Source organism: Ciona robusta, chromosome 14 (assembly GCF_009617815.1).
Source record: "Ciona robusta chromosome 14, ASM961781v2".
NCBI classification, from domain to species: domain Eukaryota; kingdom Metazoa; phylum Chordata; class Ascidiacea; order Phlebobranchia; family Cionidae; genus Ciona; species Ciona robusta.
The window spans coordinates 3,901,094-3,926,204 of NC_143248.1; the positions used below are offsets into that span (position 1 = coordinate 3,901,094).

At 34.4% G+C, this 25,111-nt stretch overlaps 1 protein-coding gene across 3 annotated transcripts; it reads left to right on the forward strand.

The window, feature by feature from the left end:
- Positions 1–8,185: 8,185 nt before the first annotated feature.
- On the forward strand, positions 8,186–23,496 carry LOC149725096 (uncharacterized). Of its 3 annotated transcripts, none has more exons than XM_089892708.1 (16): positions 8,186–8,313; positions 9,840–9,961; positions 10,326–10,471; positions 11,642–11,740; positions 12,764–12,929; positions 13,471–13,688; positions 14,102–14,216; positions 15,996–16,141; positions 16,660–16,742; positions 17,417–17,518; positions 17,772–18,013; positions 19,130–19,291; positions 19,921–20,027; positions 20,386–20,502; positions 21,368–21,512; positions 21,737–23,496. In XM_089892708.1, the coding sequence occupies exons 2-16, from the start codon at positions 9,883–9,885 to the stop codon at positions 21,781–21,783; spliced, it is 1,974 nt and encodes a 657-aa protein (XP_089748834.1). In that variant the 5' UTR covers positions 8,186–8,313; positions 9,840–9,882; the 3' UTR covers positions 21,784–23,496. The 3 variants fall into 3 exon arrangements, with proteins under 3 accessions (XP_089748834.1, XP_089748833.1, XP_089748835.1); XM_089892707.1 differs by having other exon boundaries at positions 8,303–8,436; XM_089892709.1 differs by having other exon boundaries at positions 8,303–8,436; positions 14,102–14,201.
- Positions 23,497–25,111: the final 1,615 nt, after the last annotated feature.

A 25,111-nucleotide genomic window follows, 5' to 3' on the forward strand; every position in this document is an offset into this window, starting at 1 on the left:
TTACACCTCAGATTGGCCTCGCGGTTTAGTAACTTTAAGATTGCTTAAACTGCCTTTGTTCAAGTTGTTATAACCTGAATCTACAAAAACTATTGTTAAGAAACGCCAAGTGCTCTGTTATAAACAATGACTCATTTTATCTGTTTATGAAATCACTACAATATCGGATTATCGAATTTTAAGCGCACAAGTGCTCCAACAGGTTACAAGAACATTACAAATATAGGAAAATCTCGCGAGACAGTACGGTTTATGTAGTCTTACATGCATAATATATGCAGCCATCGTTAAAGGCAAATATTTTAATACCAAACTCGTGTCCAGTCATTTAACGCCGTCTGTCTGCAGCGTTTAACGAATTCGTCTCATATTCTAACACATGGTGCTTTTACTTCTTGCGTGGTCTAGACCTTATACACTTATTGCGTGAGTTGGCTTAAATGCGTCTTAAATATAGTAGGGTGGGGGAAGATGGGACAACTTTTTATTTTATTTTCACGTCTCATTCGTTAGTAAACAAGGAACTTTCAAAAAATTATAACACAGTATCCTCACTACTCTCATAGACCGTTGTTAATTGTTTAAAATCATGATCAGGATATTTGGATATTATGCGCTAAAGGTGTGTCCCGTCTTCCCCCCTTCCTACTACATAATTTAAACCCACTGCAAACAAACAACCCACGATTTCAATCATCCATTTACAAACATCTTAATATACGAAAATATTATTCGCTGTAAAATCTTTGTTGCGGAACATTGCACTTGAAGAGTTTATTATTCGAAAATATAGACACAAAGAAAGCCTTTATTGTAGGGTGGGGGAAAACGGGACACCTTTAGCACCTAATATCCAAGTATCTTGGTCGTGTTTTAAACAATTAACAACGGTGAGGATGCGGTTTTATAATTCTTTGAATGCTCTTTGTTTACTACCAAATGAGACAAAAGAGAAAAGGACAAGGTGTCCCATTTTCCCCCACTCTACTGTATATTTATTAGCATGAACCTATATAGTAGTTTGGGGTAAGATGGTCCATGTTTTCAATATCTTTTCTTGTCCCATTTGGTAGTAAACAAAAAATATTTACCTAATTTTATAACCGTGTCTTCGCAAATCTAAAATAACGTTGTTAATTGTAAAAACACGATTGGGAAATATGGAACAATATGTGCTAACGGTATCCATCTTACCCCAAAACACAATAACACTATAGATCATATTAACCGCACCAATGTTTATCTATAGCAATTTACGATTCGTCCACTTTGTTTATTTAGCATTTACCGAGATCTATACCCAAATATTAATCACAGCTTTATTCAAATTGTCTGAATGTAAGCTAGGGGCGTTCGTGATGCGAAATTCGCGTGACAGTTTGTTACAAAGTTTCACATGCAGTCGTGCAGGGTTATACATTCAGGCGTCATTACATTGAATAATCCACAAAGAGATAACAAATTTTAAACATTTTGCAGTGTGCTATTATTCTTGAATGTAATAACTTTAGGGTACAGCTTCTCTGTTAGCATATTATTGTATGAAACAAAACACCCGTGTTATAACGACTTTTATAGCCCTACCACGCAAGGGTAATTAGCAATTAGTTCCCTAATTAAAGCTGATATTTTGCATAAACCATTTCCTAAATGAACAGATATTAAAAATGGCTCAGATTTCGGCAAACGGTAAATATGCAGTTAATCTGTTTGATTACGTCACAAGTAGTTCATCTAGGCACGAAATCATTAAAACGAGATTGTAAACTTTGGTGCGTTTAGCAGCAAATGCTGTAGTTTGAAAACATAACATAAAAACCTTATTTACTTTTTAAATATAGTAACGAAGATCAGAATAATTTGAACAGCAAAGAGAAGAAAATTGGCAGCAAGACAAAAGCCTCAGGCGTTTCTAGAAACCTTTAAAATTATATATTTGTAGTGGTGTGGTGGAAAACGGGACACCTTTGGAATATAATATCTAAACATCCTAATCGTATTTTGAACAATTAACAACGGTCTATGGAAGTCGTGAGGATATGGTTTTATAACTCTTTAAATGCTCTTTAAATGTTCTTTGTTTACTACAAAATAGGACGAGTAAAATAGGATAAAAATGCGTCCCATCTTTTCCCACCCTACTATATATTTCTAATCGGCTGTTTTTTATGCGTTTTTATACTCCATATTTATAAAACTATACAACCGGTACGCTTGATATTATATAGCGAATTAGGGTGGGGAAAGACGAGACACCTTTTCATTCTATTTTCTCGCCCATTTGGTAGTAAACAAAGAACATTCAAAGAATTATAAAACCATTTTCTCCCGACTTCCACAGACCGTTGTTAATGGTTTAAAACACGATCAAGATATTTGGATATAATGTGCTAAAAGTGTCCCGTCTTTTCCTACCCTCCTATATACTAGAAATAATCACAGTTGTAAATTATATCGACAATAAACTTCAAACCGTTTCTGAATTACATCTCAATTCACGAACAAAATTCTTTGTTGTGTATTAGTTTAACACATGCTATACTCTATAACATTCGCTATAAATATGACCGTTGTAACACGCATCGCTCTTCTTTTCTACGAAGCATCTGCCTAAATCACGCCCTCCGGCGCCGCAGCCTGCTTGTTATTTTCAATTCGAGCCGATTACCACTTTTTCTTGAACCACAAGACGTCTGTAAATGAGAAGTAATTCAAAAATGAGTCACCTAAGCCATAGAGGGGCGTTTAACTGTACGCATCTAGTTTTGACTTATATTTTGCATTAAAATTCGGAAATCGGTCTAATTGCTATAAATTAAAACCGGTAACCGAGCTTGGGTGTTTCCCTGTCTAAATTTGATGTCTGTTTGACGTACGTGGTCGCACTTTTGCCGGTTTGTACGTAAGACTAATTAGACATGACTGTGGCCATTATATTAACTTATATGATTCAACACACTTGAAATTTATATGCAATCAATAATTGCGGTCCAAGGGAAACCAAGTGTATACGTCTCTCTATTGTACCATAGCATCGCTATTGTGTTATTAAGGTGACCGTGTAGACTGTAGATCACTATATATATATAGTAGTACAGTATAGTAGCTTAAGCGAGTATTAATGCAGTATATATACTGCACACCCTATAGGGTGGGGAAAACAAAACACCTTAAAATACATATATTTTGATTGGTTTTAAACAATTAACAACGGTCTATGAGAGTCATAAGGATACGGTTTTATGTTTTTTTAATTATCTTTGTTTACTGCCAAATAGTACAAGAAAATAAATTAAGGTGTCCCGTCTCCCCCCGCACCCTGCTATATAATAATCTTTGCTTAGGTTTATGTTAATGCGCGAAATACTGATGTAGTGGAGTGGGGGAACGATGGGACATCAGCTTTTACTTTTATTTTTTCGTCCTAGTTGGTATAGCAAACAAATAACATAATTCAACGAATTATAAAACCGTATGTTATATGACTTGAACTGAACCTAAAACTTAAAAAAATGTAACTTTCAGTTTAATTTCACTGTCATTTCATTGACAAACATATGCACCAAAATTGTTTTTTCGTTTTTTTTTTTTCTACACTATAGCAGAAGAATGCCTACACTATACCATATAGGGTCGAGCGCACATTAAATATTTATCCTCAGTGGGGCGGTAGAGGTTCAGTGTTATGGGGAAAGATGGAGACATTTTCATTTTATTTTCTTACCATTTGGTAGTAACTAAAGAACATACAAAGAATTATAAAACCGTATCCTCATGACGCCAATGGACCGTTTTTAATTGTTTAAAACACAATCAGCATATTTGGATGTTAGATGCTAAAGGTGTCTCATTTTACCCCACAGTACTATACAGTAAACACTATACACGTTTTTTATTATAATGCTATAAATTGAAAAACGTATACAGAAAAAAGAAAAAAAAATTCACAAACACCTGAGTCACTAGAGAGTAAAATGTGACGGTCAGTCAAAAATGAGAAATTTGTTAAAATATATCTCGTCCCTAAAGGGTTAAAATTAGCCTATATAGTTTTATAGCTTAAATCAAGTTTTTCAATATATTCAAGCTACTTAATTGCTGCCGCCATTATTTATCATCAATCTATATATTCGTAGAATTAGAATTGATATAGATTAGCGTTAACAAATTAGCATTTTTGATTTCTGATTTAACAACCACTAATACGTGCTCAACAATACTAACTGTTCGACGAAAAAGTATCTCTACGCCCATTTACGATTACGTGCTCAATTATACATTGCTAAAAGACACACGGCAGCAACCAAAAAGCGCGTAGAATTTAATTCAAACGTGTCAATTATTTTGATTAGCCGACGTCTCCCGCTTTTCGTTGATTCCCAGGGCATGTAAAACGCCGTCCATATACGACACGTTGCAACCATACAAGGCAGTTTGGATGAAGCAACGACAAAGCTACACTGTTTGGATGAACTCAGAGCAGGATTATATTCGTTCCTACACGGATATAGAAGTTAAGTAATATTTCTGCTGTTTAGTATTGCCTAATATTAACCGTTTTTTTAGTAATTTAGTGTTAGTTATTTAAGTACTTGTATTCTAATATACTTAGACTAGAATACGACTATTTAGTAGTATTACATTGTGTACGTATACATTTAGTATTGTGCCTTGCGATTTTTATTTTTACTTTATTATATTTTAAAACTTATATCAAACGACGTGATATCGGCTTACACAATCTCTGCGTTACGTCACAATACGTCTGTATGACATCGCGTCATATAACCGCTTCGCCATCACTCGCGATTATTACGTCATAGTCAGATTCACGCACGAGAACACGCGACCTCACATTGCGGTTTCTTCTATTCGTTTTTACGATTTTTTCATGGGGCCCCATGCGCGTTTTGCGTTGTCGCAAGGCACATTACTTTTTTTAATATTAATTTTACTCTTTAAAATATTGGCACGAAATGAAGCATGAAGATCAAAGATTTGGTAAAGTATAAATCACAATAGGCATTGTTACGTACACCAGTTGTTTTTTTAGATGACATCACTGAGATGTGACGTCACAAAGTGGTGATGGCGCAACAGAAGAACCCACTTCGTAAGTTTTTTGGTTTCGTCAAAATCTTTATATAATTTAAAATTGTATTTTTTTTAGAATGTGGTATGTGACGTCACAGAGGACCAAGAGGACAGTGCGCGAATCGGGAATGAAGGTAATTGTGACGCCACAGTAAACTGACATTTACCTATTTATTGTTGCAGAAAAGCCAGCGTATATGCTGCAGAAGAAAGGCGCAAGGTATAGTGTATGCCCATATTTCTATTACTATAAAAAGTATTATTTTGCAAAGTAAAAGTAATTAATGTTTGTTAGAATGGTGAAAAAGAATTGTACATCACTATAAAATTAACCTATGACGACAAGATGTGTCGATTCTAGTAATATAGTAGGGTAAGGGAGGGGGGAGAGATGGTACACCTTTAGCACATAATATCCAAATGTCCTAATCGCGTTTTAAACAATTAACAATGGTATATATAGGAGTTGTGAGGAAACAATTTTATAGTTCTTCATGCTCTTTGTTTACTACCAATTGAAACAAAAAAAGAATGACCAGGTGTCCCATCTCCCCCCGCCCTACTATTTTACTGTGGGACAAGATAGATTTGTTTAAACACTTAATGCCCCTTATTCTCTAATCCTAATCGTGTTTTTACAATTAACAACCCTCTTTTAAGAGTTTTTGGGATACGGTTTCTTACCCTAACCTATAACTTGCGTTTATTTTGCAGACGAAGAGCAAAGACGAAGACGACAATAAGGATGCCGGTTTGAGGTGTTTCTTATAGGCTTAGGAGTTGTGTGTTGTTGGGGTGTGGTTGCTGGAGCACTCTTACAGTGTTGCCGGATTAGTGTTTGTGTCTCATTTTTGCTGGACCTAATGTGGCCAGCCTTTTTAGTCACTACTTTAGTGCATTTTGCATGTCACTGAAATATATGCAATGAAACTATGGCGAACATCTTGCTGGATCGGATTTTGTTGTTGTACACGTCATTATGTGTTTCTTCTGCAAAGGTCGATTCCTTTAGCGATTCTGCATTGTCCTAATCACTCGATAAGAATGGCATGTTGGTACACAAATACTTGAGTAATATCAACGCGCATTATAATATATACACACAATTAAACTTTGTCCCTCATTTTTCATTGATTAATTTTCCCGTTAACATGTCGCTATTTTTTACAAAAGCCTAATTGTGACGCTGGCCACGTTACAATTACGCTATACGTGGATGGGACTTAGGGGCCCAGCGTTCGGTTCGGTTATGTCACGGTTCTAGACTGAGTTGTGTTACCGCTGGGTTGTTGCGTGGACGTCGCCGCCAGTGATGCTACTCTAGTTTTAGGTCACTAACGATGCAGTGACGCTACGCTCGGTTATTTAGGTCACTATTAGTGCGGTTCGTAACAACCTGACGTAGTTTCATGACGGTCGAAGCGGTGCTTAACATCCGAACGATATTATATTGCGTGAAGATACGACGAGAGTATCGCGGTACCAACATGGCGACTTGTCAGGTGATTCGGACTTGCGGAGCCGTTATTGGCTTCGACTCCTTGTGGTCGGACATTTAATAATTTGTACACTGCAGCTGATTATCCTTCAGGATTTGAACCATATTTTCTTTGAAGATGTTTCATTGATTATGTCCGCGTTAATTGTAACCGTCCAATTTTTGGATATGGTTGAGCTGTTGTGTGTGTATACTGCATGCTTTCGTGCACTTTTTGTATTGCACCTCGTTGTATTATTTTTGTCTTTTTGTCGTTGTTGTCGTGCACATGTGTATGTGCATTCGTTGTATCATTTTTGTCTATGGGGGTTTCTTTAACCTGCGTGGACAGTAACATCCCGCAAGGGTTTCTCACCTAAGTAGAAACCCACTACCATTGGCTGGGGGCTTGTCGTGCCGTAGTGGCTTTTCACCAACGCCAGCCACACAAAATATGAAGGTATTTTAATCCTGTTTTAATTTTTTCAGGAAGCAATTCTTGGAGACCTATTGCGACTGCCGTTTTAATTTGCGCTGCTATAATAATAATGGTATTTATACATTCTCGTTAAATTTGAATATCTTGAAATAAAAACACGAAACGCAGTTGATTTGTTTGTTTTGTTGATATGGGGAGAAAAAAATTGCCGGGGATTTTTAATTCATTCATTTACCATCACGGTCGAAAAATGCAAACTATAGAAGAAACAAACAAACAAAGCGTTTTTGCTCATCATTTGTAACATTGTAGCAGTAGGTGGAATGTAGTCGTGAATGTATTACGCACTAAAAATGCAAAAAATTACACTTTTGCGGCTTATATAGGTTATAAACCACAGGGTAAAATCACCGCCGTTTCCTCTTACGGAAGACTATTTATTACCACACAATTTAGCCTATACAGCATGTTTAGAGACGTGGTGACATTGAAACATATGATAGGGTGGGGGAACACACTTTTTATTTTATTTTCTTGTCCCATTCGGTAGAAAACAAAAAAATTCATTATAAAACCGTATTATCACGACTCCCATTGAGTAAATTGTTAAAACGTAATCGGGATAATTGGATATTATGTGTTAAAGGTGTCCTAGGTTTCCCTGCAGTCCTGTAATATTTGATACGCTGTGTTTAACTATAGGCAAATAATGTATCGCGTAGTACTGCGGGGTAGGTTGGGATATCATTGGCAGCTAAATCTCATAGGCCTAAATCCTGATAGTAAGTTTAACAGATAGCAACGCTTTTTTAAAGTCGAAAAATAACGGTTATATCTTCTTTAAAAAAAATTGTTTACCACTAAATGGGACTGGGAAAAAAAGAATAAAATCATGTCCCACATTACCCCAGTACCCCACCCTACTATATTACTTAAAACAGTTTACAACTGTTAAATTTTTATATGAAGCTACAAAATGCTGTACAGATTACAGTTTAACATTTGGAATGTGGAAGTGTGTCGTTTATTTCCTGAGGAATCGAAACAATAGGCTTTGAGATAAAAGAATCGCGAATCGTGCAGTCCAAATGTGGTTGAGAAAAAGTCCAGTGACGTCACAAGTTCTCGCTGTTCGTTTTCTCTTATATAGCGAGTCGCGAGTCGAAAACAATGTAGGTTACTGCTTACAAGTTAGTATATGCCCTTTAAAGCGATTATGCAGCCTGTTTTCGCTCTGTAGTTAAGTTTAATAGAAATGTTTTACTATTATATACAGCTTATAAAATGGTCGCTGTTTTAAATGGTACGTAATATGTGAAAAATGGTATATATAATGTGTTTTTAATGTTTTTTTAGATCATTTTGTGACATATCGGTAAAATCAATCGTGTGAAGTGTACATACAATCGTTTATGTGAAAATTAAAGTAAGTTTTTTTGCTTGCTGTATGAAATAAACAAATAATTAATTTAGATTAAAATTAGGATGATGTATTTATGTCCTGGTAGTTTTTAGAATAGAATATTTATGCTTAAACATTTGTGGTATAAACTTACAAGAAAATTTTAGTTGTGAGGTAGTTGTTTTACAATATGCTAATGAGTCAAGTGTGGTACTTCCTCTGCCTGATTTACTTTGTCTGAACAATTCATTTGTCATACTGTCTGTACGCTTAGACTTGACTTTTATTTTTGCTTTAAATCTTGTGTTCTTTACAATATTCGGTGCTAGTGAAGAATCTCCCCCCCACCTTATTTGCTAACCACCAACCCCTAGATTAGGGGGTTAGGTGTTGATGGTTAGGGGGTTAGTGGTATAGGGGTTAGTAGTTAGTGGTTATAGGGGTTAGTGGTTAGCAAATAAGGTTGGGGAGACTCTTCACTAGCACCCAATATTCAAGGTGCTGTTTTGCATTTTAAATAATCACTGGGTTTTGTTTAGAATAAGTCATAAGTTGCCATTTTACCACCTTCTTTAATAAAAAAGTGATAGTTTTAAAATGAATATCGGTCTTTTATAATGGCTATTTTAATCTGTAAGTTTTTTAACTTGTTACTCTATGTGGTTATGGTTATGTACTACTAGATAAAACCTAACCTAACCCATATATTTAACCTCACTGGTTTTCCCCAACTACTAACTCGTGTCTGATGTGTAAAATCACCTATGCAAATATTTTCCAGTCCAATGAACATTTAAAGTCTGATGTGAACCCAAATAGAGAATAGGGGTTTCCAAATGTTTTGTCTGTGACTGTGACCATTATAAATTTTGAACAGTTCTTCTAGGAAGTTATGCCTTTTAACAGCACTTTGCAATTATTAGGATTGTACAGTAGATTTAGACAGTAAGAGATCATTTTTACCTTCAAAGAGAATTAAGTTATTAAGAAATTTTTAAAGAAATCTGGGTATAATAGATACATTCTTGTAATCAAAAAGATTAAACATACATAAAGGCTCAAATTTGGCGTTTTTTTCGTTAAACTTTTTTTTGGCAGTTCATTTTAGACAGTAGAAGTATTAATAGGTCATTTTTACACTCAAAGAGAATTAGGTTATTTATAAATTAAGTGTAATACACTCATGTATGGTAACCAAAAAGATTAAACATACAGAAGTCTATAATATAGCGTTTCTTTTTTTGTTAACATTCCTTTTTTCGTTTTGTTAGTGTTCCTTTTTTTCATTGGCGGCAACTTTTTTTCCCGTCAAAAACAAAAAAAATTGTTATCAAATTTTAAAAAATCTGGTAAAACAATAAACAGTGTGCAGATATAGGACTCTTTAAGTTTTAGCTAAGTTCATCATAGTGTGTTTTTCTTTATAGACAAAATTTCTACATGTTGTGATATTATTGAAGATACTTTGGTATGACAAGTATGAAGATATCTGTGTTATTACTCGGATACATTTGTGCAACTGTTGCAGCAACTAGTGTCTCAAGCCTAGGTAAGAACTTTATATTTTTGTTGGTTATAATATCTGAACAGTTCAAAATATGACATGTTTCGAAGTAAACCTATAACCAGCTGTTTTTGGACTAATGGCCATACATATTAACTGTAAAGTTGGGGTAATGGGTCCAATCTAGCCTACATCCTAGGTTCTCAAACAGTTAAAATTATTGTCTTTTTCTTTATAGATACAATTTACACATGTTGTAAATCTATACCCTGCAGGGGACTAATAACCATACATATTTAACTGCTAAAGTAGAGTTAACAGGCCAAATTTAACCTAAATGTTCTCAAAAAGGACGTTAACCGTATATAATAGAATATTACCAAGAAGTTTTTATACTTTTTTATTATAGGTGCCAGCAACTGTACTCGTATTCCCCGAAAAAGTCGAGTTGTTAAATACGTGGACTGGCCATTTACATTAAACTGTAATGATGTGACGTCACGAGATTGGTTGACTGCATACAACATCACTTTAAGCCCTGACGCTGCACTGACTGTGAGTCATATCTCATTAAGTAGATTTAAATGTTCTGTGTACGTGCATGTACTGGTGTATTTACTCTGCATTTTGTGCAGTAAAAGTCGTTTATGTTGTCAAGTCTGTTATGTATTATGCATAGCTGAAATGTCAAAATTTGCTTACTTTATTGTTAGTAACTATTTCACATATTAGCAGTCACTTTAATTTCACTACCTGTCAATTAAGAATTTATTCTGATATTTTAAACACGATTGAGATTTCTAATGAGTCTTATCCATCATTTGCATATGTTACTTGAAACTAATTTCCTACTGAAGCCAAATCAATGCAAATTAAATACGGAAGTCTCAAAGAGGATGCATTAAGTTACGGCTCGGAAAGTTTGAAACTTGACCGAAAATTCGGCATAATTATTTCATTGTTTTAACTTTTAATCTACTTGAGAAAAAGTAACAGTGCACGGTATTTAGCAAGATTTTGCTGTTTTAGGACAATGTTTAGCATTGTACTAAACTTTGTTTTTTCATGACTTGGCTATATTCCTTGTTTTATTGTTTTTGCATGCCTAGACATATTACTTGTTTTTGCATGACTTGACTATATTACTTGTTCTTTGTTTTTGCACGACTCGACTGTGTTACTTGTTTAGACAGTTCCTTTTTTTGATTGTTCATTTAATTTGAATGGCAAGCAACCACTATACAGAGAAAGTGTTTGTGGTATACTGGTTTAAAGAACTATGCAAACGCTGCACATCGTGTAAAACTTTGCATAATTTATGCACAATTATAGATTGCACTCTTCTGCTTTTAAATATAAAGGGTGTCACTGTCTAACCTTTTGAAAATGTCACATACTAATTTAGTTAATTTAATTGAAAACATACTTAATATGTCAATGTGTACATATATAGTAGGGTGGGAAAATATGGGGCACATTTTCAATCTTTTTTTCTTGTCTCTTTTGATAATAAACAAAGAACATTCAAGATATTAAGAAACCGTATTCTCATGATTTTAATGGACCGTTGTTAATTGTTTAAAACATGATCAGAATATTTGGATATTATGTGCTAAAAGTGTCCCATCTTTCCCCAACAGTATTATATAATTCATTTTTAATACTATTATGCCTGTACTTCTAATACTAATTAACATTTATAATAGATTTTAAATTTGTTTGCAGTGTTATATTCGACATCCTGATCAGCACTACTACTCTACAGAAACAAGTATTACACTAAATGGTAGTTCTTCCATACTCACGACATATACAGTTACCCAGGTATGTTTAATCCTTAGTTAGGCTTTCACAGCAATTGCTAATGTTATTGTAAAAACATGGTAAAAGAAACAAATTATATATACAATGTAGTATGTAGATATGGTAGGGTAGGGGAACATAGGACACCTTTTCATTCTATTTTCTTGTCCCATTTGGTAGTAAACAAAGAACGTTCAAAGAATTATAAAACTCCCATAGACCGTTGTTAGTTGTTTAAAACTTGATCAAATTTTTTATATATTATGTGCTAAAGGTGTTCCATCTTTCCCCACCTTACTAAATATATTAATATGCACAGTGCATACGTAAGCATACTGATACCACTGTTACAAAAAATGTGTGTTAAAAAGTTTACATGAAACAATAAATAAACAAAGAATGTTGAGTGACAGTCCTATGTTATTTGAAACAAATAAATGAATTCAGTTGTTTAATCCATGGTTTGGAAAGATTAACCTTGAAGCTAATGAGTAAAAGTGTAGGGGATTCCTTGCCTAAGGCCCAATACTGTACTTTTCAGATGTATATAACTAATAAAGCTATGCTAATTGCGTTTTATGAATATTAGCCCTAAAGGCCAAACATTTTTATTGTTTTATTGACTAGACCCATATTAAATATTTGAAATGTGTGGTTGCTGTTTTTGCACCTTTCTAAAGTATATCTAATAATTTTGTATGACAATGACAGTAGTAAATATGATACAGACTCCGAATTATTTAGCTTTTACTTTGTAAATCCTATGATGATACCTGAAATCAATGTGCCAAACAGAAACTTAAAAAAATGGAGGGAAAATCTAACTTATGGGTTTTTACATTTAACTTTACCTTCATTTAATAATTAATAGGGTTAGGGTAGTATGGAATTAAAATAAGTGCATTTTATTCTATGTGTATAAGGTCCCGCAGCATGGCACGCAATAGGTTAGCCAGGATTGGCCCATTACTTTATAAAAATAGGTGCAACATAGCAATCCGTTATAAAAATTAAACTGTCATCTAACTGTCTTATTTCTTTCAGCGTTATTCAACTTATTGCGTATCTCTTGAAGTTGAAATAGAGCTTCGTCCTTTACCACATCACACATGCGGTGAAGATGTTATTACTGCATTACGAGGTTCTTCAAATATTATCTTTGTAGAATCCGAGATATCAGGAAAACCTCTGATCTTTGAGTGTGAACCAGGTGAGATTCTAATTAGGAAATTGTACAATAAAATTATGTAGTGAAAACTTCAGATTAAAACAGTCTTGTCTAGGGATGCAGATTACAGAATAATTAGGTATTCTAGGATATCCTAGAATACTTTTTTTCGCATCTAGAATTTTGAATCTTCTTATGTTTATGGGAAAAAACCCACATAAGTCAGTTTATTGACTCTTTCATAGTAGCCTTGTTGGATCATGAGCTGTAAAATGATCAAAAATTGTACTATTGGGTAGTTTTTGCCTCACAAAACGTACAGCAGGCTATGAAAAGACTTTGCGAAACGTTTACTCTCGAAAGTCCCACAAACACAAAAATATATTTTCTCAAAAATATTAGGTTAAAAATTGCAATTATAGTTTATGAGATGACGCGTGATGATGTCATTCAACAGAATACCGAATCCCGAAATTAGATTCCAATACAAAAGGACGGATTCGAAATTCTGTAATGTGCATTTTTAGTCTTGTCTTTATGAAAACTGCTGGCTTAAACATATCCTTTACTTCTTACCCCACAGCGGCAAATGCAGGCGCAGATGCGGTTCTTCCGCCTGCAGTACAAAGTAGTCAAATAACTACAAAATGGATTAGAACTCCAGTTCGAAAACTCAGTGGTTCAACATCAGAATTGCAAGTTGCACAACCCAACCAAACTTGTTCAGATTTACCAGTTTATTATTTAACTAATCTAAAAGTTCGATTGTTGGAACGACACAATAAACCAAAAGCCTTGGAGGTATTTTATGTATAGATTTTTGTATATGAAATAAGCCTACTTATTTTGTCACTTTAGGAAAAAATGTATAAAAAGAACATGCTCCAGCTTTTATAAATTGCTTCTATTCACTATATTAAATACTATAGCCCTGGCACATTGATTAGCACGCCTTTCTGTAACCCAGAGGTAATGGGTTTAAGGCTCGTCGATGTAACCAATGTGGCGTATGTGTCCTTGGGCAAGACACTTAACGAAAATTTCTCCAACCCAGTGGCCAATAATGGGTTGTCCAAATTATCAGCCACACATAAAAAATAATCACCCACAAAGTAACATGGCACGAGGTGTATTAAACATAACACCTGTGTTTTAACAAATGTCTTTTACCAGCCACGTAGGGATAAAGCAATTTACATTTATTCGTAATACAGATAACTGGTCAAGACTTTTATGATCCAGCAGTATATACTTGTATGGTGCAGTATGGTGGCCAGACAGCTTATATCTCTCATGCAGCACTTTGCATTAAGCGTGAGTATAACATTGGTAGGATGGGGAACGATTTTAATTTTATTTTCTCAACACTTTTCATTCTATTTTCTCGACCCATTGGGTAGTAAACAAAGAACTTTTAAAGAATTATAAAACCATATCCTCACAACCCCCATAGACCCTTGTTAATTGTTTAAAACTTGATCAGGATATTTTAATATTATGTGCTAAAGGTTTCCCATTCCCCCCCCCCAACTATACATTAATGACATTTAAATATTTGATTTTTGTTCCGCAATTTTGCCTGTTTTGCCACTCTTGAGATTCTTATGCTTTTTTTGCTAAATTTTTATTAAGTAACAGAAATCTGTTGAGTTGCTTAATTCCTTTGTTTGTTAGTTTAATTTTCAAAATCAAAAAAAAATTTGAGTATATATATATATTTTTTTTTTTAATTTTTAAACATTTTATAAAGTCGGGTGGGGAAGATAGGACATCTGTTTATTCTAATTTCTCATCCCCTTTGGTAGTAAACAAAGAAAATTCAAAGTTATTTCAAAGAATTATAAAACCGTATCCACCGCCTCCAATAGGCCATTGTTAATTGTTTAAAACACGATCAGGATATTCGGATATTATGTGCTAAAGGTGTCCTATCTTCCCCCACCTTCATGGGCGCCGTTTTATATGGTGCAGACGAGGCCGGCCTACTCTGGATATTATGCAGACGGTGCAGCACCTGCTGCGTATAACTGCATTTTATTATTAAAACCCGTTTAAAATTAAAGAACTAGTCGTCTTAAGCCCGCAAATAGCTAAAGAACTATATATTCAAACGTTCTGAGTTATTACGCCATCGATTGGCGTAACAACGATCATTTTCTGTAATGTTTTTCTCAACCACGCGTCCACGCATAACGCTTTGTTACGACATAGTAGCGATTCACACGCTGATTATTTGCGTCATATTATTATTTGATGCGTCGATTATTGACGTCATAATACGGTTTGACGCGTTCATTATTAGCAATCCAAGAGAAAGCAAACTGAATAGTGTACGTTTACGGTGGAGACTGTTTATTAAAACTTTAACGAAAAGTGAACATACGTTAGTTTTATACTTAAAACAGCTTGCTATGAGTATATGGCTAGCGCCTTTGCAAATACGGTTATACAACGACTGTATTAAAATAAAACAAATAACACATACATTGGTCTGTATTAAACACATTAAAGCTTTAACTTAACGGTTTAATCTTTGTGCGTGGCGGATGTCCTTGGATTCAATTAAGTACTTTAACAGCTATCTGCAGACATAGGTGCTTGCTACATATTTTGGAACAAACTTTAGCTGCTCGTAAAATTAATTCGTCATCGAAAGTAACGATTGACAAGCAAAGCCTATGTTAAAAACCCCTCAAACACTAGATCTGTACAAAATTAAGACCTATGTAATAATCAACAGCATTGATGTTTCTTGAGGCGTCATTAATGTTCGTGTGCGTATCGTAGGAACAACGTCCTTCAAATAACGACGAACGAGTTTGACTGTGTGATTTTGCCAGTTTCATACCCGCATGAACGATAGGCAGCAGCTTTGGCAAACTTTAATAGTCGCCGTTATTGTTACTGCTGCCATGGAAAGTATAGCTTAATCGTGTTTTGGCGCGAGTGAAAAAAACTCGCGTATACCGTATTTTCCTAATTTCTGCAAAACGAATGACGTCATCATAAACGTGGCCTCTTCTGCAATTTAAAAAAATCGGCGCCTATGCCCACCTTACCATATATATACAAATATAACTTGAATTATTCAAATTTTTTTTTTTACAGAAAAAGTTTCAAACAATAAAAAACCGAACATAATGTGTACTGGCAGTCGCAATTTCTTCCAGGATGATTCTTTAACTGTATCATGTACTGTGACTACCAAGCTTGGTGAATTAAAACCAGATGAACTTGAAATAACTTGGACCAAAGTAAGCCAGTTTTAAATTTAATTTATATATTGAAAAATTTAAATTTTTTCAATAAATATTTCAATAAAAGTTTTTTATATATAAATAATTTTAATTTATTCAATAAATTTATTGTGTAAAGTTTGGTGTTAAATAGGCATTAAATTAGGGGTGGTAGGGTGGGTCAAAGTGGGAAGCAAGTAATTGACCACATTAATCAGTAAACATTACGTTTACAACCAAGACAGCAATTTTTTTAGCAAAATTTGTTTTCTTTTTTACATATTTACAAAAATTTGTTTTCTGTTTTATTTTACCTAATTTTACTACTGTCTGATATGTAGGAAATGAAAATGTTTTGTGTATTTGGACACCTGTTTGTATAATGTATTATTTTAGTAGCAACATTGTGGTAATTGGCCAACTCTGGATTAAATCCCAATTCCCATGGTGTGTCACTCTACAAGACAACACCCATAAAATAGAATATAATATGCGCAAAACTTAACATAAAATAAACCATGGGTCTTTAATCATAGGGAACTTCTACTTTCTGCACTAAATCTGATCTTCTAAGCTCCACAGCCCCATCTAGTGGTGGCCATAATTCACAATGTGGACTGTAAGTTTACAATGGTTTTACTTTAATCTTATACTATTGGCAAAAATTGACATTATTTATACCTTTTTTAAAAAAGAAGTACAAAAAACAAACAAAAATATCTTTTTTAAAAAAATTATTTTTGTTTGTTTTTTGTACTTTACTGGAAAAAAAATAAAGAATTTAAATATATTCGTTTATGAAACAGTCTGTTTTATGCTATTATATAGGAAGCTTGGTTGTTAAACATTAAAATATATAGTCTACTACTCTCATTAATTACCATTATAACCCTTGTCGCCTACTTTCGTGGAAGCGTCAGGCTTCAACATCTGGTAAGGTCCATGCAGTAGCGCCCTGGGTGTTGGGCTAATGAGCCAACTTTGGCCTAAATCTCAGGTTCCAAAAGGTGCTCACCCACATAGAATAGAATGTTTGTAGCACCCTGGGTGTTGGGGTAATGAGCGAACTCTGGCCTGAATCCCTGGTCCCATAGGGTGCCACATTGCAGTATCTCACCCACATAAAATAGAGTGTAAATTCAAAACAAACTTTTTTATAAAGTGGTGGTTTTTAGCCTGGGTGTTGAAGCAATAGGCCAACTCTGGCCTGAATCCCAGGTCCCATAGTGGCCACACTGCAGGACCTCACCCACAAAGAAAATGTAAATACATATTAAACTGTTTCTTACACAGTGAGGATTTCACAAACACAAAAAAGATTTGTTTCTGGAGACAACCTGCACCTAATGAAGTTCAACCATCAAGCAACACTTTCAAAGCCTATCTCACATTTAAGTAAGTTTGTAAACATGGGTTTTTAATGTATGTTCATGGCTTATATTAAATCTGTACAGTTTTAAAAATATTTTTATGAAGATTTTTTTTATACTTTATACCAAATGTCTACGGTTTATTTCATTTCAAATTTTGTAGAATGTTTTTTTATGCATTTTTTTCATATAGTAACAGGTATGTATTTTAAATACACCTTGTTGCCAAGATTTGCTGTCAAAGTTAAAACAATGTGAATAATTTTTTTTTTTAACAGTAAAATGAAGGTTTCAGATGCTGGTACTTACCATGTATCAGTGCTGTACAAAGGTATTCCGAGTGATCCTGCTACCTTTACACTTGTATTTGACCGGACCAGAATGTTGGTCAAAATGGCCGCTGGTCTTACAGTTTGTCTCGTGGTTATGGTGTCACTAATCGTTCTGTGGTTGGTTTATCGGCGCTACCGCTTCCGTATCAAACTCAGATGGCGCCGTCATTTCGGAAAGTATCAAGATGGTATGTTGGCAGTTTTCCAACTTGGTATTTAATATAGATTTCTCAAAATTTAAAATCACATCCAAAATTTTAAAAGGTTTTAGCTAAAAACAAATTAGAAAAATTTAAGCAAGTTTTGCGTAAAAAATCTTTTTTATGCAAATATTTTAACAACTGCACATAAACTGATATTTCTCGTCCTTATTTTTTAAACTATCCTAATACTTTCTGTTAAAATGCAAACTGGGAAATTCCATCAGTGGTATTGATTGTTTATTAGGAACCAATCTTTTAATTGAAGGCTCAAATTCGCATGTAGTAGGGTGTGGGAAAACGGAACACCTTCAGCACATGATATCTAAATATTCTGATGGTATTTTAAACAAATAACAACGGTGTACAGAAGTCGTGAGGATACGATTTTATAATTATTTGAACGTTCTTTGTTTATTACCAAATAAGACGAGAAATAGAGTAAAACTGTGTCCCATCTTACCCCACCCTACTATAACTTACGTGATTGATACTTATTGGTGGTTTTTCTCATTTAAAATTTGAGCTACTTCAAACTTATGCCGGAAATTATGCTTTCCTCCTTGTGAGGAAGTGAAACAGTCTTTCCTAGTAATACATCAACCAATCTTTATTTGAGATGTCATACACATTATGATGTATTTCTTTTCTTTTCTTTCTGATTGAGGTTCTGTAGCATAACAAGCTTTGGGACCTAAGATTTAGGCTAAAGTTGTCCCATTACCACCAATACCAAGGCCAAAGTTGTCCCATTATGCTAGAAAACATTTTATTCTATGTAGGCGAGCACCCTTTGGGACCTAAGTTTTAGGCCAGAGTTGGCTCATTACCCCAACACCCAAAATGAGCACCCCGTGGGACCTGAGATTTAGGCTAAAGTTGGCTTATTACCCCAACACCCAAAATGAGCACCCCGTGGGACCTGAGATTTAGGCCAAAGTTGGCTTATTACCCCAACACCCAAAATGAGCACCCCGTGGGACCTGAGATTTAGGCCAAAGTTGGCTCATTATCCCAACACTCAAAATGCTACTGCACGGACCTTTCTAGATGTTAAAACCTATCTTTTCCCATTTTAATGCCAAACTTACATTATTTTTTTAGATGATAAAAAGAACATAGTTGTCCTTTCTTATTACTATGACTGTGATCTGGCTGACGAGACCAGAAAAGCGACGGAAACAATCATTACTTGCATTAAACAACAACTTAATTCAATGCAATACAAGTATTATGACAGTCATGAAGATTTACAAGCTGGCGGATGTAAGTTGTATATTGTTGTCTTAGACCCAACCTAGATTTTATTAATGTTTGTGTTTTATGGAATTGAACAAAAAATCCGACATTTTGTTTTATTTTAAAGATTAAAAGAACACAGTTTTTAGGCCAAAATATAAAATGGCTAAATCCTAAAACTCGTTTTTAACAATAGCTGTGTTTTATAAAATTTACCAAAAAATGAAGTCTTTGTTTTATTCCAAAGATTAAAAAAACACTGTTTTTAATACAAAATATAAAATGTTTAAATCGTAAAATATAAGTTTTATCAATGGCTGTGTTTTATAAAATTTGGTAAATAAATCACTTTGTTGTGTACTACTGCGAGAGCTTCACATACAAGGCTTACAGGAAGATGGGACACCTTTGGCACGTAATATCCAAATATCCTGATCATGTTTTAAACAATTAACAACGGTCTATGAGAGTTGTGATGATACAGTTTTATAATTCTTTGAATGTTCTTTGTTTACTACCAAGTGGGACGAGAAAGTATAATGAAAAGATGTCCCATCTCCCCCCACCCTACTGTATATTTCAGAAAACAATTCTTTGACCTTTTTTCTTTTCTTATTTCTTGGCAATTGACCCACTAACGCAGTATATTTCTATAGTTTCAGTTAGTAGTTTACTTCAGAGATTGGACGACAGTCATCGAATGATAATTATCCTTACAGAAGAATATATTAGAGACCGTTGGTCCAAGTTTGAAGCTGAGCAGGTCAATATTTAATAAATGAATGAATGTAACTTACTTTATCCTCGCATGGCCGGAATATAACAGTCGTTAAACACAGGTGTTCTGTTTTATACACCTTATGCCAGCTTATGAGTTACCAAGTATGTTACTTTGTGAGTGATTATTTTTTTATTTTTTTTATATGCGACTGATAATTTTGACAACTCATTAGTGACCACTGGGTTGGAGAAATTGTGAAATATAATATAAACTATTTCTCCCCCAATAAAATTGTATACAGAAGTTTTTTTTTAAATTTTTGTTTTTTCCTCAATTGTTTCTAATTATAGTACGAGACCTCTTCTTTTATTTTCCTGTTTTTACGCAAATTTTTCAACAGGGATTAATTAATATGGAAAACAATCGCACAAAACTGATTTTCGTTCGAGTGAAAGGAGTCAAAAAAGCTTTACAAGGCGTTGAAGATTTTCCATCTGGTTTATCGGATGCATTGAAGGTGACTGTTTTGTTGTGATGAATGTTTAATGTTATTTTTCTACTTTGGATGGGTGAGGTCCTTGAAAACCTCGGATTTAGGCCAGATTTGGCCCATTGCCCCAATATGATACCAGGCATAATATACATAATCTTTTAACAGTTTATTTGGTATAAAAAAGTGGTGTATTTCCAACTTTTTGTCTTATCGAATGGCAAATGAAATGTCGGAAATCCACTGTGTTTTCATACCAGATGAGCCATTAAAAGATTATTACATGTCTGTTGAGAATATATGTGGAATCTATTTAAAATGTAGAACTGTAATGGAGTGAACATCTGACAGACACATTTATATTCATGTTATAAATACACATGCTGCATAGAATACATAGGTATAAGACTATGCACTGCAACTAAAAGTTAATAAAAACACTGTTTTTAAACCAAAATGCCTAAATCGAAAAACAAAAACCAAAACAATAGATAGATAATTGTAATAAATTCTGTGAATTTGACCCTGATCTGGTGCTCATAGAGTCGAACGATTCTTGTGTAAAGAAATACAGTAAGGAGCTGGTGCTACGAAAACATAACAGACAAAATCAAGGCCAACCAATTTTGGCGAACTATATATATGTTATGTAAAAATTGGTTAGACCGGATTTTTGTCGATTATGTTTTCGTAGCACCAGATCCTAACTATAGATATTAGATAGCATATGAAACCATAGACAAAACACAAGCATCTATGACTGAATTATTTTTCTGGACTGTTAGGACTTGATTTTTGTCTGTTACATTTTTTTAGCACCAGATCCTAACTGTTGATAGCATATGGAACTATAGAAAACACACAAGCCTTTTTCACTGTATCATTTTTCTAGACTGCACGAAATATTCGCTGGAAACCTGGAATGAACAGCAATTTATTTAAAGAAGCAGTCGCGTATGCACTGCCGAACTTGAAGCAATCGCCCACCCCTACTCCTAACAACCCATCTGTCAACTATGTGAAACTAGCTAGCTGTGGTAGGTTGAATTATTTTATATTAACAGGCAGTGGCGCAGCCAGGGGGGTTTAGGAAGTCACTTATCCTTTTTTGTTTAATGTCTTCTGACAAAGAAAAGGTATTTGAATTTACCAGCTGGGCTAACTATACTGATTTCCTCGAAAATCAAGTTTATTTTGTTTTGAATTTATTTATACCATTTATTTTTGTTTCTTGACATTTATTTTTTTATATTTTTTACAGATGAATCTCTTGCTAGCCCTGTAAATGGTTGTGCTAGTTGTGTGTAAGATATATCTCCATGTTGTCACTTTAAGTTTCAATCTGTATTATTCCTTCATTTCTTGGTGCGGAAAACATGAACAGAAAGATTACCACGGTACACCCTATAGATAACTCTGCATTTTCTGTTCTATGTGGGTGAGGTCCTTGCCAAGGATTTAAACCAGATTTGGCCCATTACTCCAACACCTAGGCCACTTATGTACATCGTGTATTTGAACAGTTTGACTGTCTTGTACTCCATCTGCAACAGACCTGGTTTCATGGATAATAATTTGTGACATAAGCTATATTTGACTTATATAATGCCTGGCAAGATCTGTTTTTATATAAATTGAAGATCTGTATATTTATTCCCTACAAAAATATTTCAAATCACCCATAAAGTTACATACGTAGTAACTGGTAAGCTGGCGTGAGGTGTATAACAGAACACCTGTGTTATAACAACTGTCGTTGCCTCGCCATGTGAGGATAAATAAACTACATATGTGGTAACTCATAAGTGGGCACGAGGTGTATGAAACAAAACACCTGTTTAAATCGACTGTCATTGCCCTACCATGCGAGGATAAATAAGTTACATACATTCATTCATTCAATTTATGAATGAAACTTTCAGCCCATTTTGAATTTTAAAATATTTTCTTAAAAGAAATGCAAACCCTAAATATAATGCTTAAATTACAGCAGATATTTTTATAGCCCAGTGGTTAAACATCACTTAGCTGAATAAATAAATATGTAAATATTTTCCATTTTTCTCTGCATGTTTCTATTGTATTTTGTTACATCATTTCTATCATCAGAGGCATCGATCAAGTTTTGCAATATTTTCATGCAACTTATACACACACTCCTCACTACACAGGGCACACTTAAGCCCATACACTACCAGTTTATCATTTTCAAACCAATACACATATGGAGTAAAACATAAATCTCATTTTAATTACTGATTTTTTCATGCAACTTATACACACACTCCTCACTACACAGGGCACACTTAAGCTCATACACTACCAGTTTATTATTTTCAAACCAATACACATATGGAGTAAAACATGAAAATCATTTTATTTACTGATTTTTTCATGTAACTTATACACACACTCCTCACTACACAGGGCACACTTAAGCCCATACACTACCAGTTTATCATTTTCAAACCAATACACATATGGAGTAAAACATAAATCTCATTTTAATTACTGATTTTTTCATGTAACTTATACACACACTCCTCACTACACAGGGCACACTTAAGCCCATACACTACTAATTTATCATTTTCAAACCAATACACATATGGAGTAAAACTTAAGCTTCCAAATTCTTTATTGATTTAGTGTTAACACATACACTACACAAATGTAGCAGCTACTTTTGCCAAAGTTAGTATTTTATTTTATAAGAAACACCTCTACTAGTTTTTTTCCAAATGTTCCATTTAAATTGAGGTCTTTTTTATTATTTTATTGCAGATTTTGCAATGTGTTCTCACATACGTAATGCGTAGCCACCATAATGTATTTAATTTTTCATGAGATCAAATTCGTATTAGTTTTTACAGCAGTATATTTTGCTATGCTGATTTGATTTGTCACTGTTCTAATAAAATCTGTTTGTTATTTCATTTCTTATTTCCTCTTTTTTCCTTTATTGCAATGCGCTTGTACAGTTGTTTGCCAAATGTATAAAATATAAACCAAATCATTATATGGGAGTTTTAATTCTATACACACATGATAATATACCATGCTCGGCGCAGTAGCACAGTTGGTTAGTGCGCCTGCCTCGAACCCAGAGGTAACGGGTTCAAAAGGCTTATCATTGGCTTACCCACAAAGTAACATATACGATAACTCGTAAGCTGGCACGAGGTGTTAAACCCATGTGATAACGACTGTCGTTTTCCGGCCACGCGAGGATAAAGTAAGTTACACTCATTCATTCATTGATACACCATTGTGGGCGTATGTGTACTATGGGGCGAGACACTTAAACGGAAATTGCACCAACCCAGTGGCCACTAATGGGTTGTCCAAATTGTTAGCCATACATAACAAATCACAAAAAATAATCACCTACAAAGTAACATATATGTGGTAACTCGTAAGCTGGCACGAGGTGTAAGAACACCCGTGTTATAACGCTGTCGTTTTCCGTCCACGCGAGGATAAAGTAAGCTACATTCGTTTATTCACTGCCGAATTATAGCATGTTGTGTACGTGTAGGTCTTAGACTACTTCAGTGTTGTACAGAAAGTACGTTTTGTAAGCTTGTACATATTGTTATATCATGTTCCCGATTTTTAGGAGACAATATTTCATTTGAAGAAAGCAGAAAGATAGCTTTGTTTTAATATTTCAAAACATAAGCATACGAAGAATATTGTTGGGTGGGGAAGGGTGGGACACCTGTTTATGCTATTTACTCGTCCCATTTGGTAATAAATAAAGAATATTTAAAGAATTATAAACCTTATCCTCACGACTCCTGTAGACCGTTGTTAATTGTTAAAAACACGATCAGGATATTTAGATAATATGTGTTAAAAGTGTCCCATCTCCCCCCCCCCAGCCATACTATATAATATAGCTATTCTGCAGCATTGTAAATTTAACAGAGGAGATCATTTAGCTCCGCAGAGTGTGCAGTCTATGTAAAGAATGTGTAGCAAACATATGTTTTCAGAATTCTCTATCCTAATTTCTGTGTAACAGACTATCCGATGTTTAATAACCTGTTCGTGGAAGTCAGAGTAATTGTTAAGACAGCTAACCGGCACGTGTGTATATTTCATACAGAAGTTATTTTGATTATGTGTCAGTGTAAGATTTTTTGATGTTAAATTAACATCGGGGTACAAAAGCAATTACTGAATAAATTATAAAGTGTATAAGTCATAATAGTAACTTGATGTAGTGGCGTTTTATTAGGGGCTCTTGCAATGCAAAAGTAGACCTAGATTGCAGCTGTATGTGTGGATTTTTTGGGTAATTCAATAAATTGGTCTAAATAACGAAGGCTGTACATCGAAGGCGTCAGATTAGGGTGAAAAGCTAAACTCTAGTCGCAGACTTACCTGACTGTTTCTAGAAAAGTTTACGCCACCGACAGAAGTGAATACGATACCACGCTAATAAGTAAAGGCGACACAACAGTAGGCATGAAACCTTGACTTGGTGTTCAAACGTTTTAAAGTGTCCAGTTCAAATAAACGAATGAACGTAATCTATTTATCCCCTAGTGTCGCCGCAATGACAGTCGTTATAATGCGGGATTTTTTTTACAAATCTTTGTTATAATGCGGGTATTCTTATGCCTGTAGT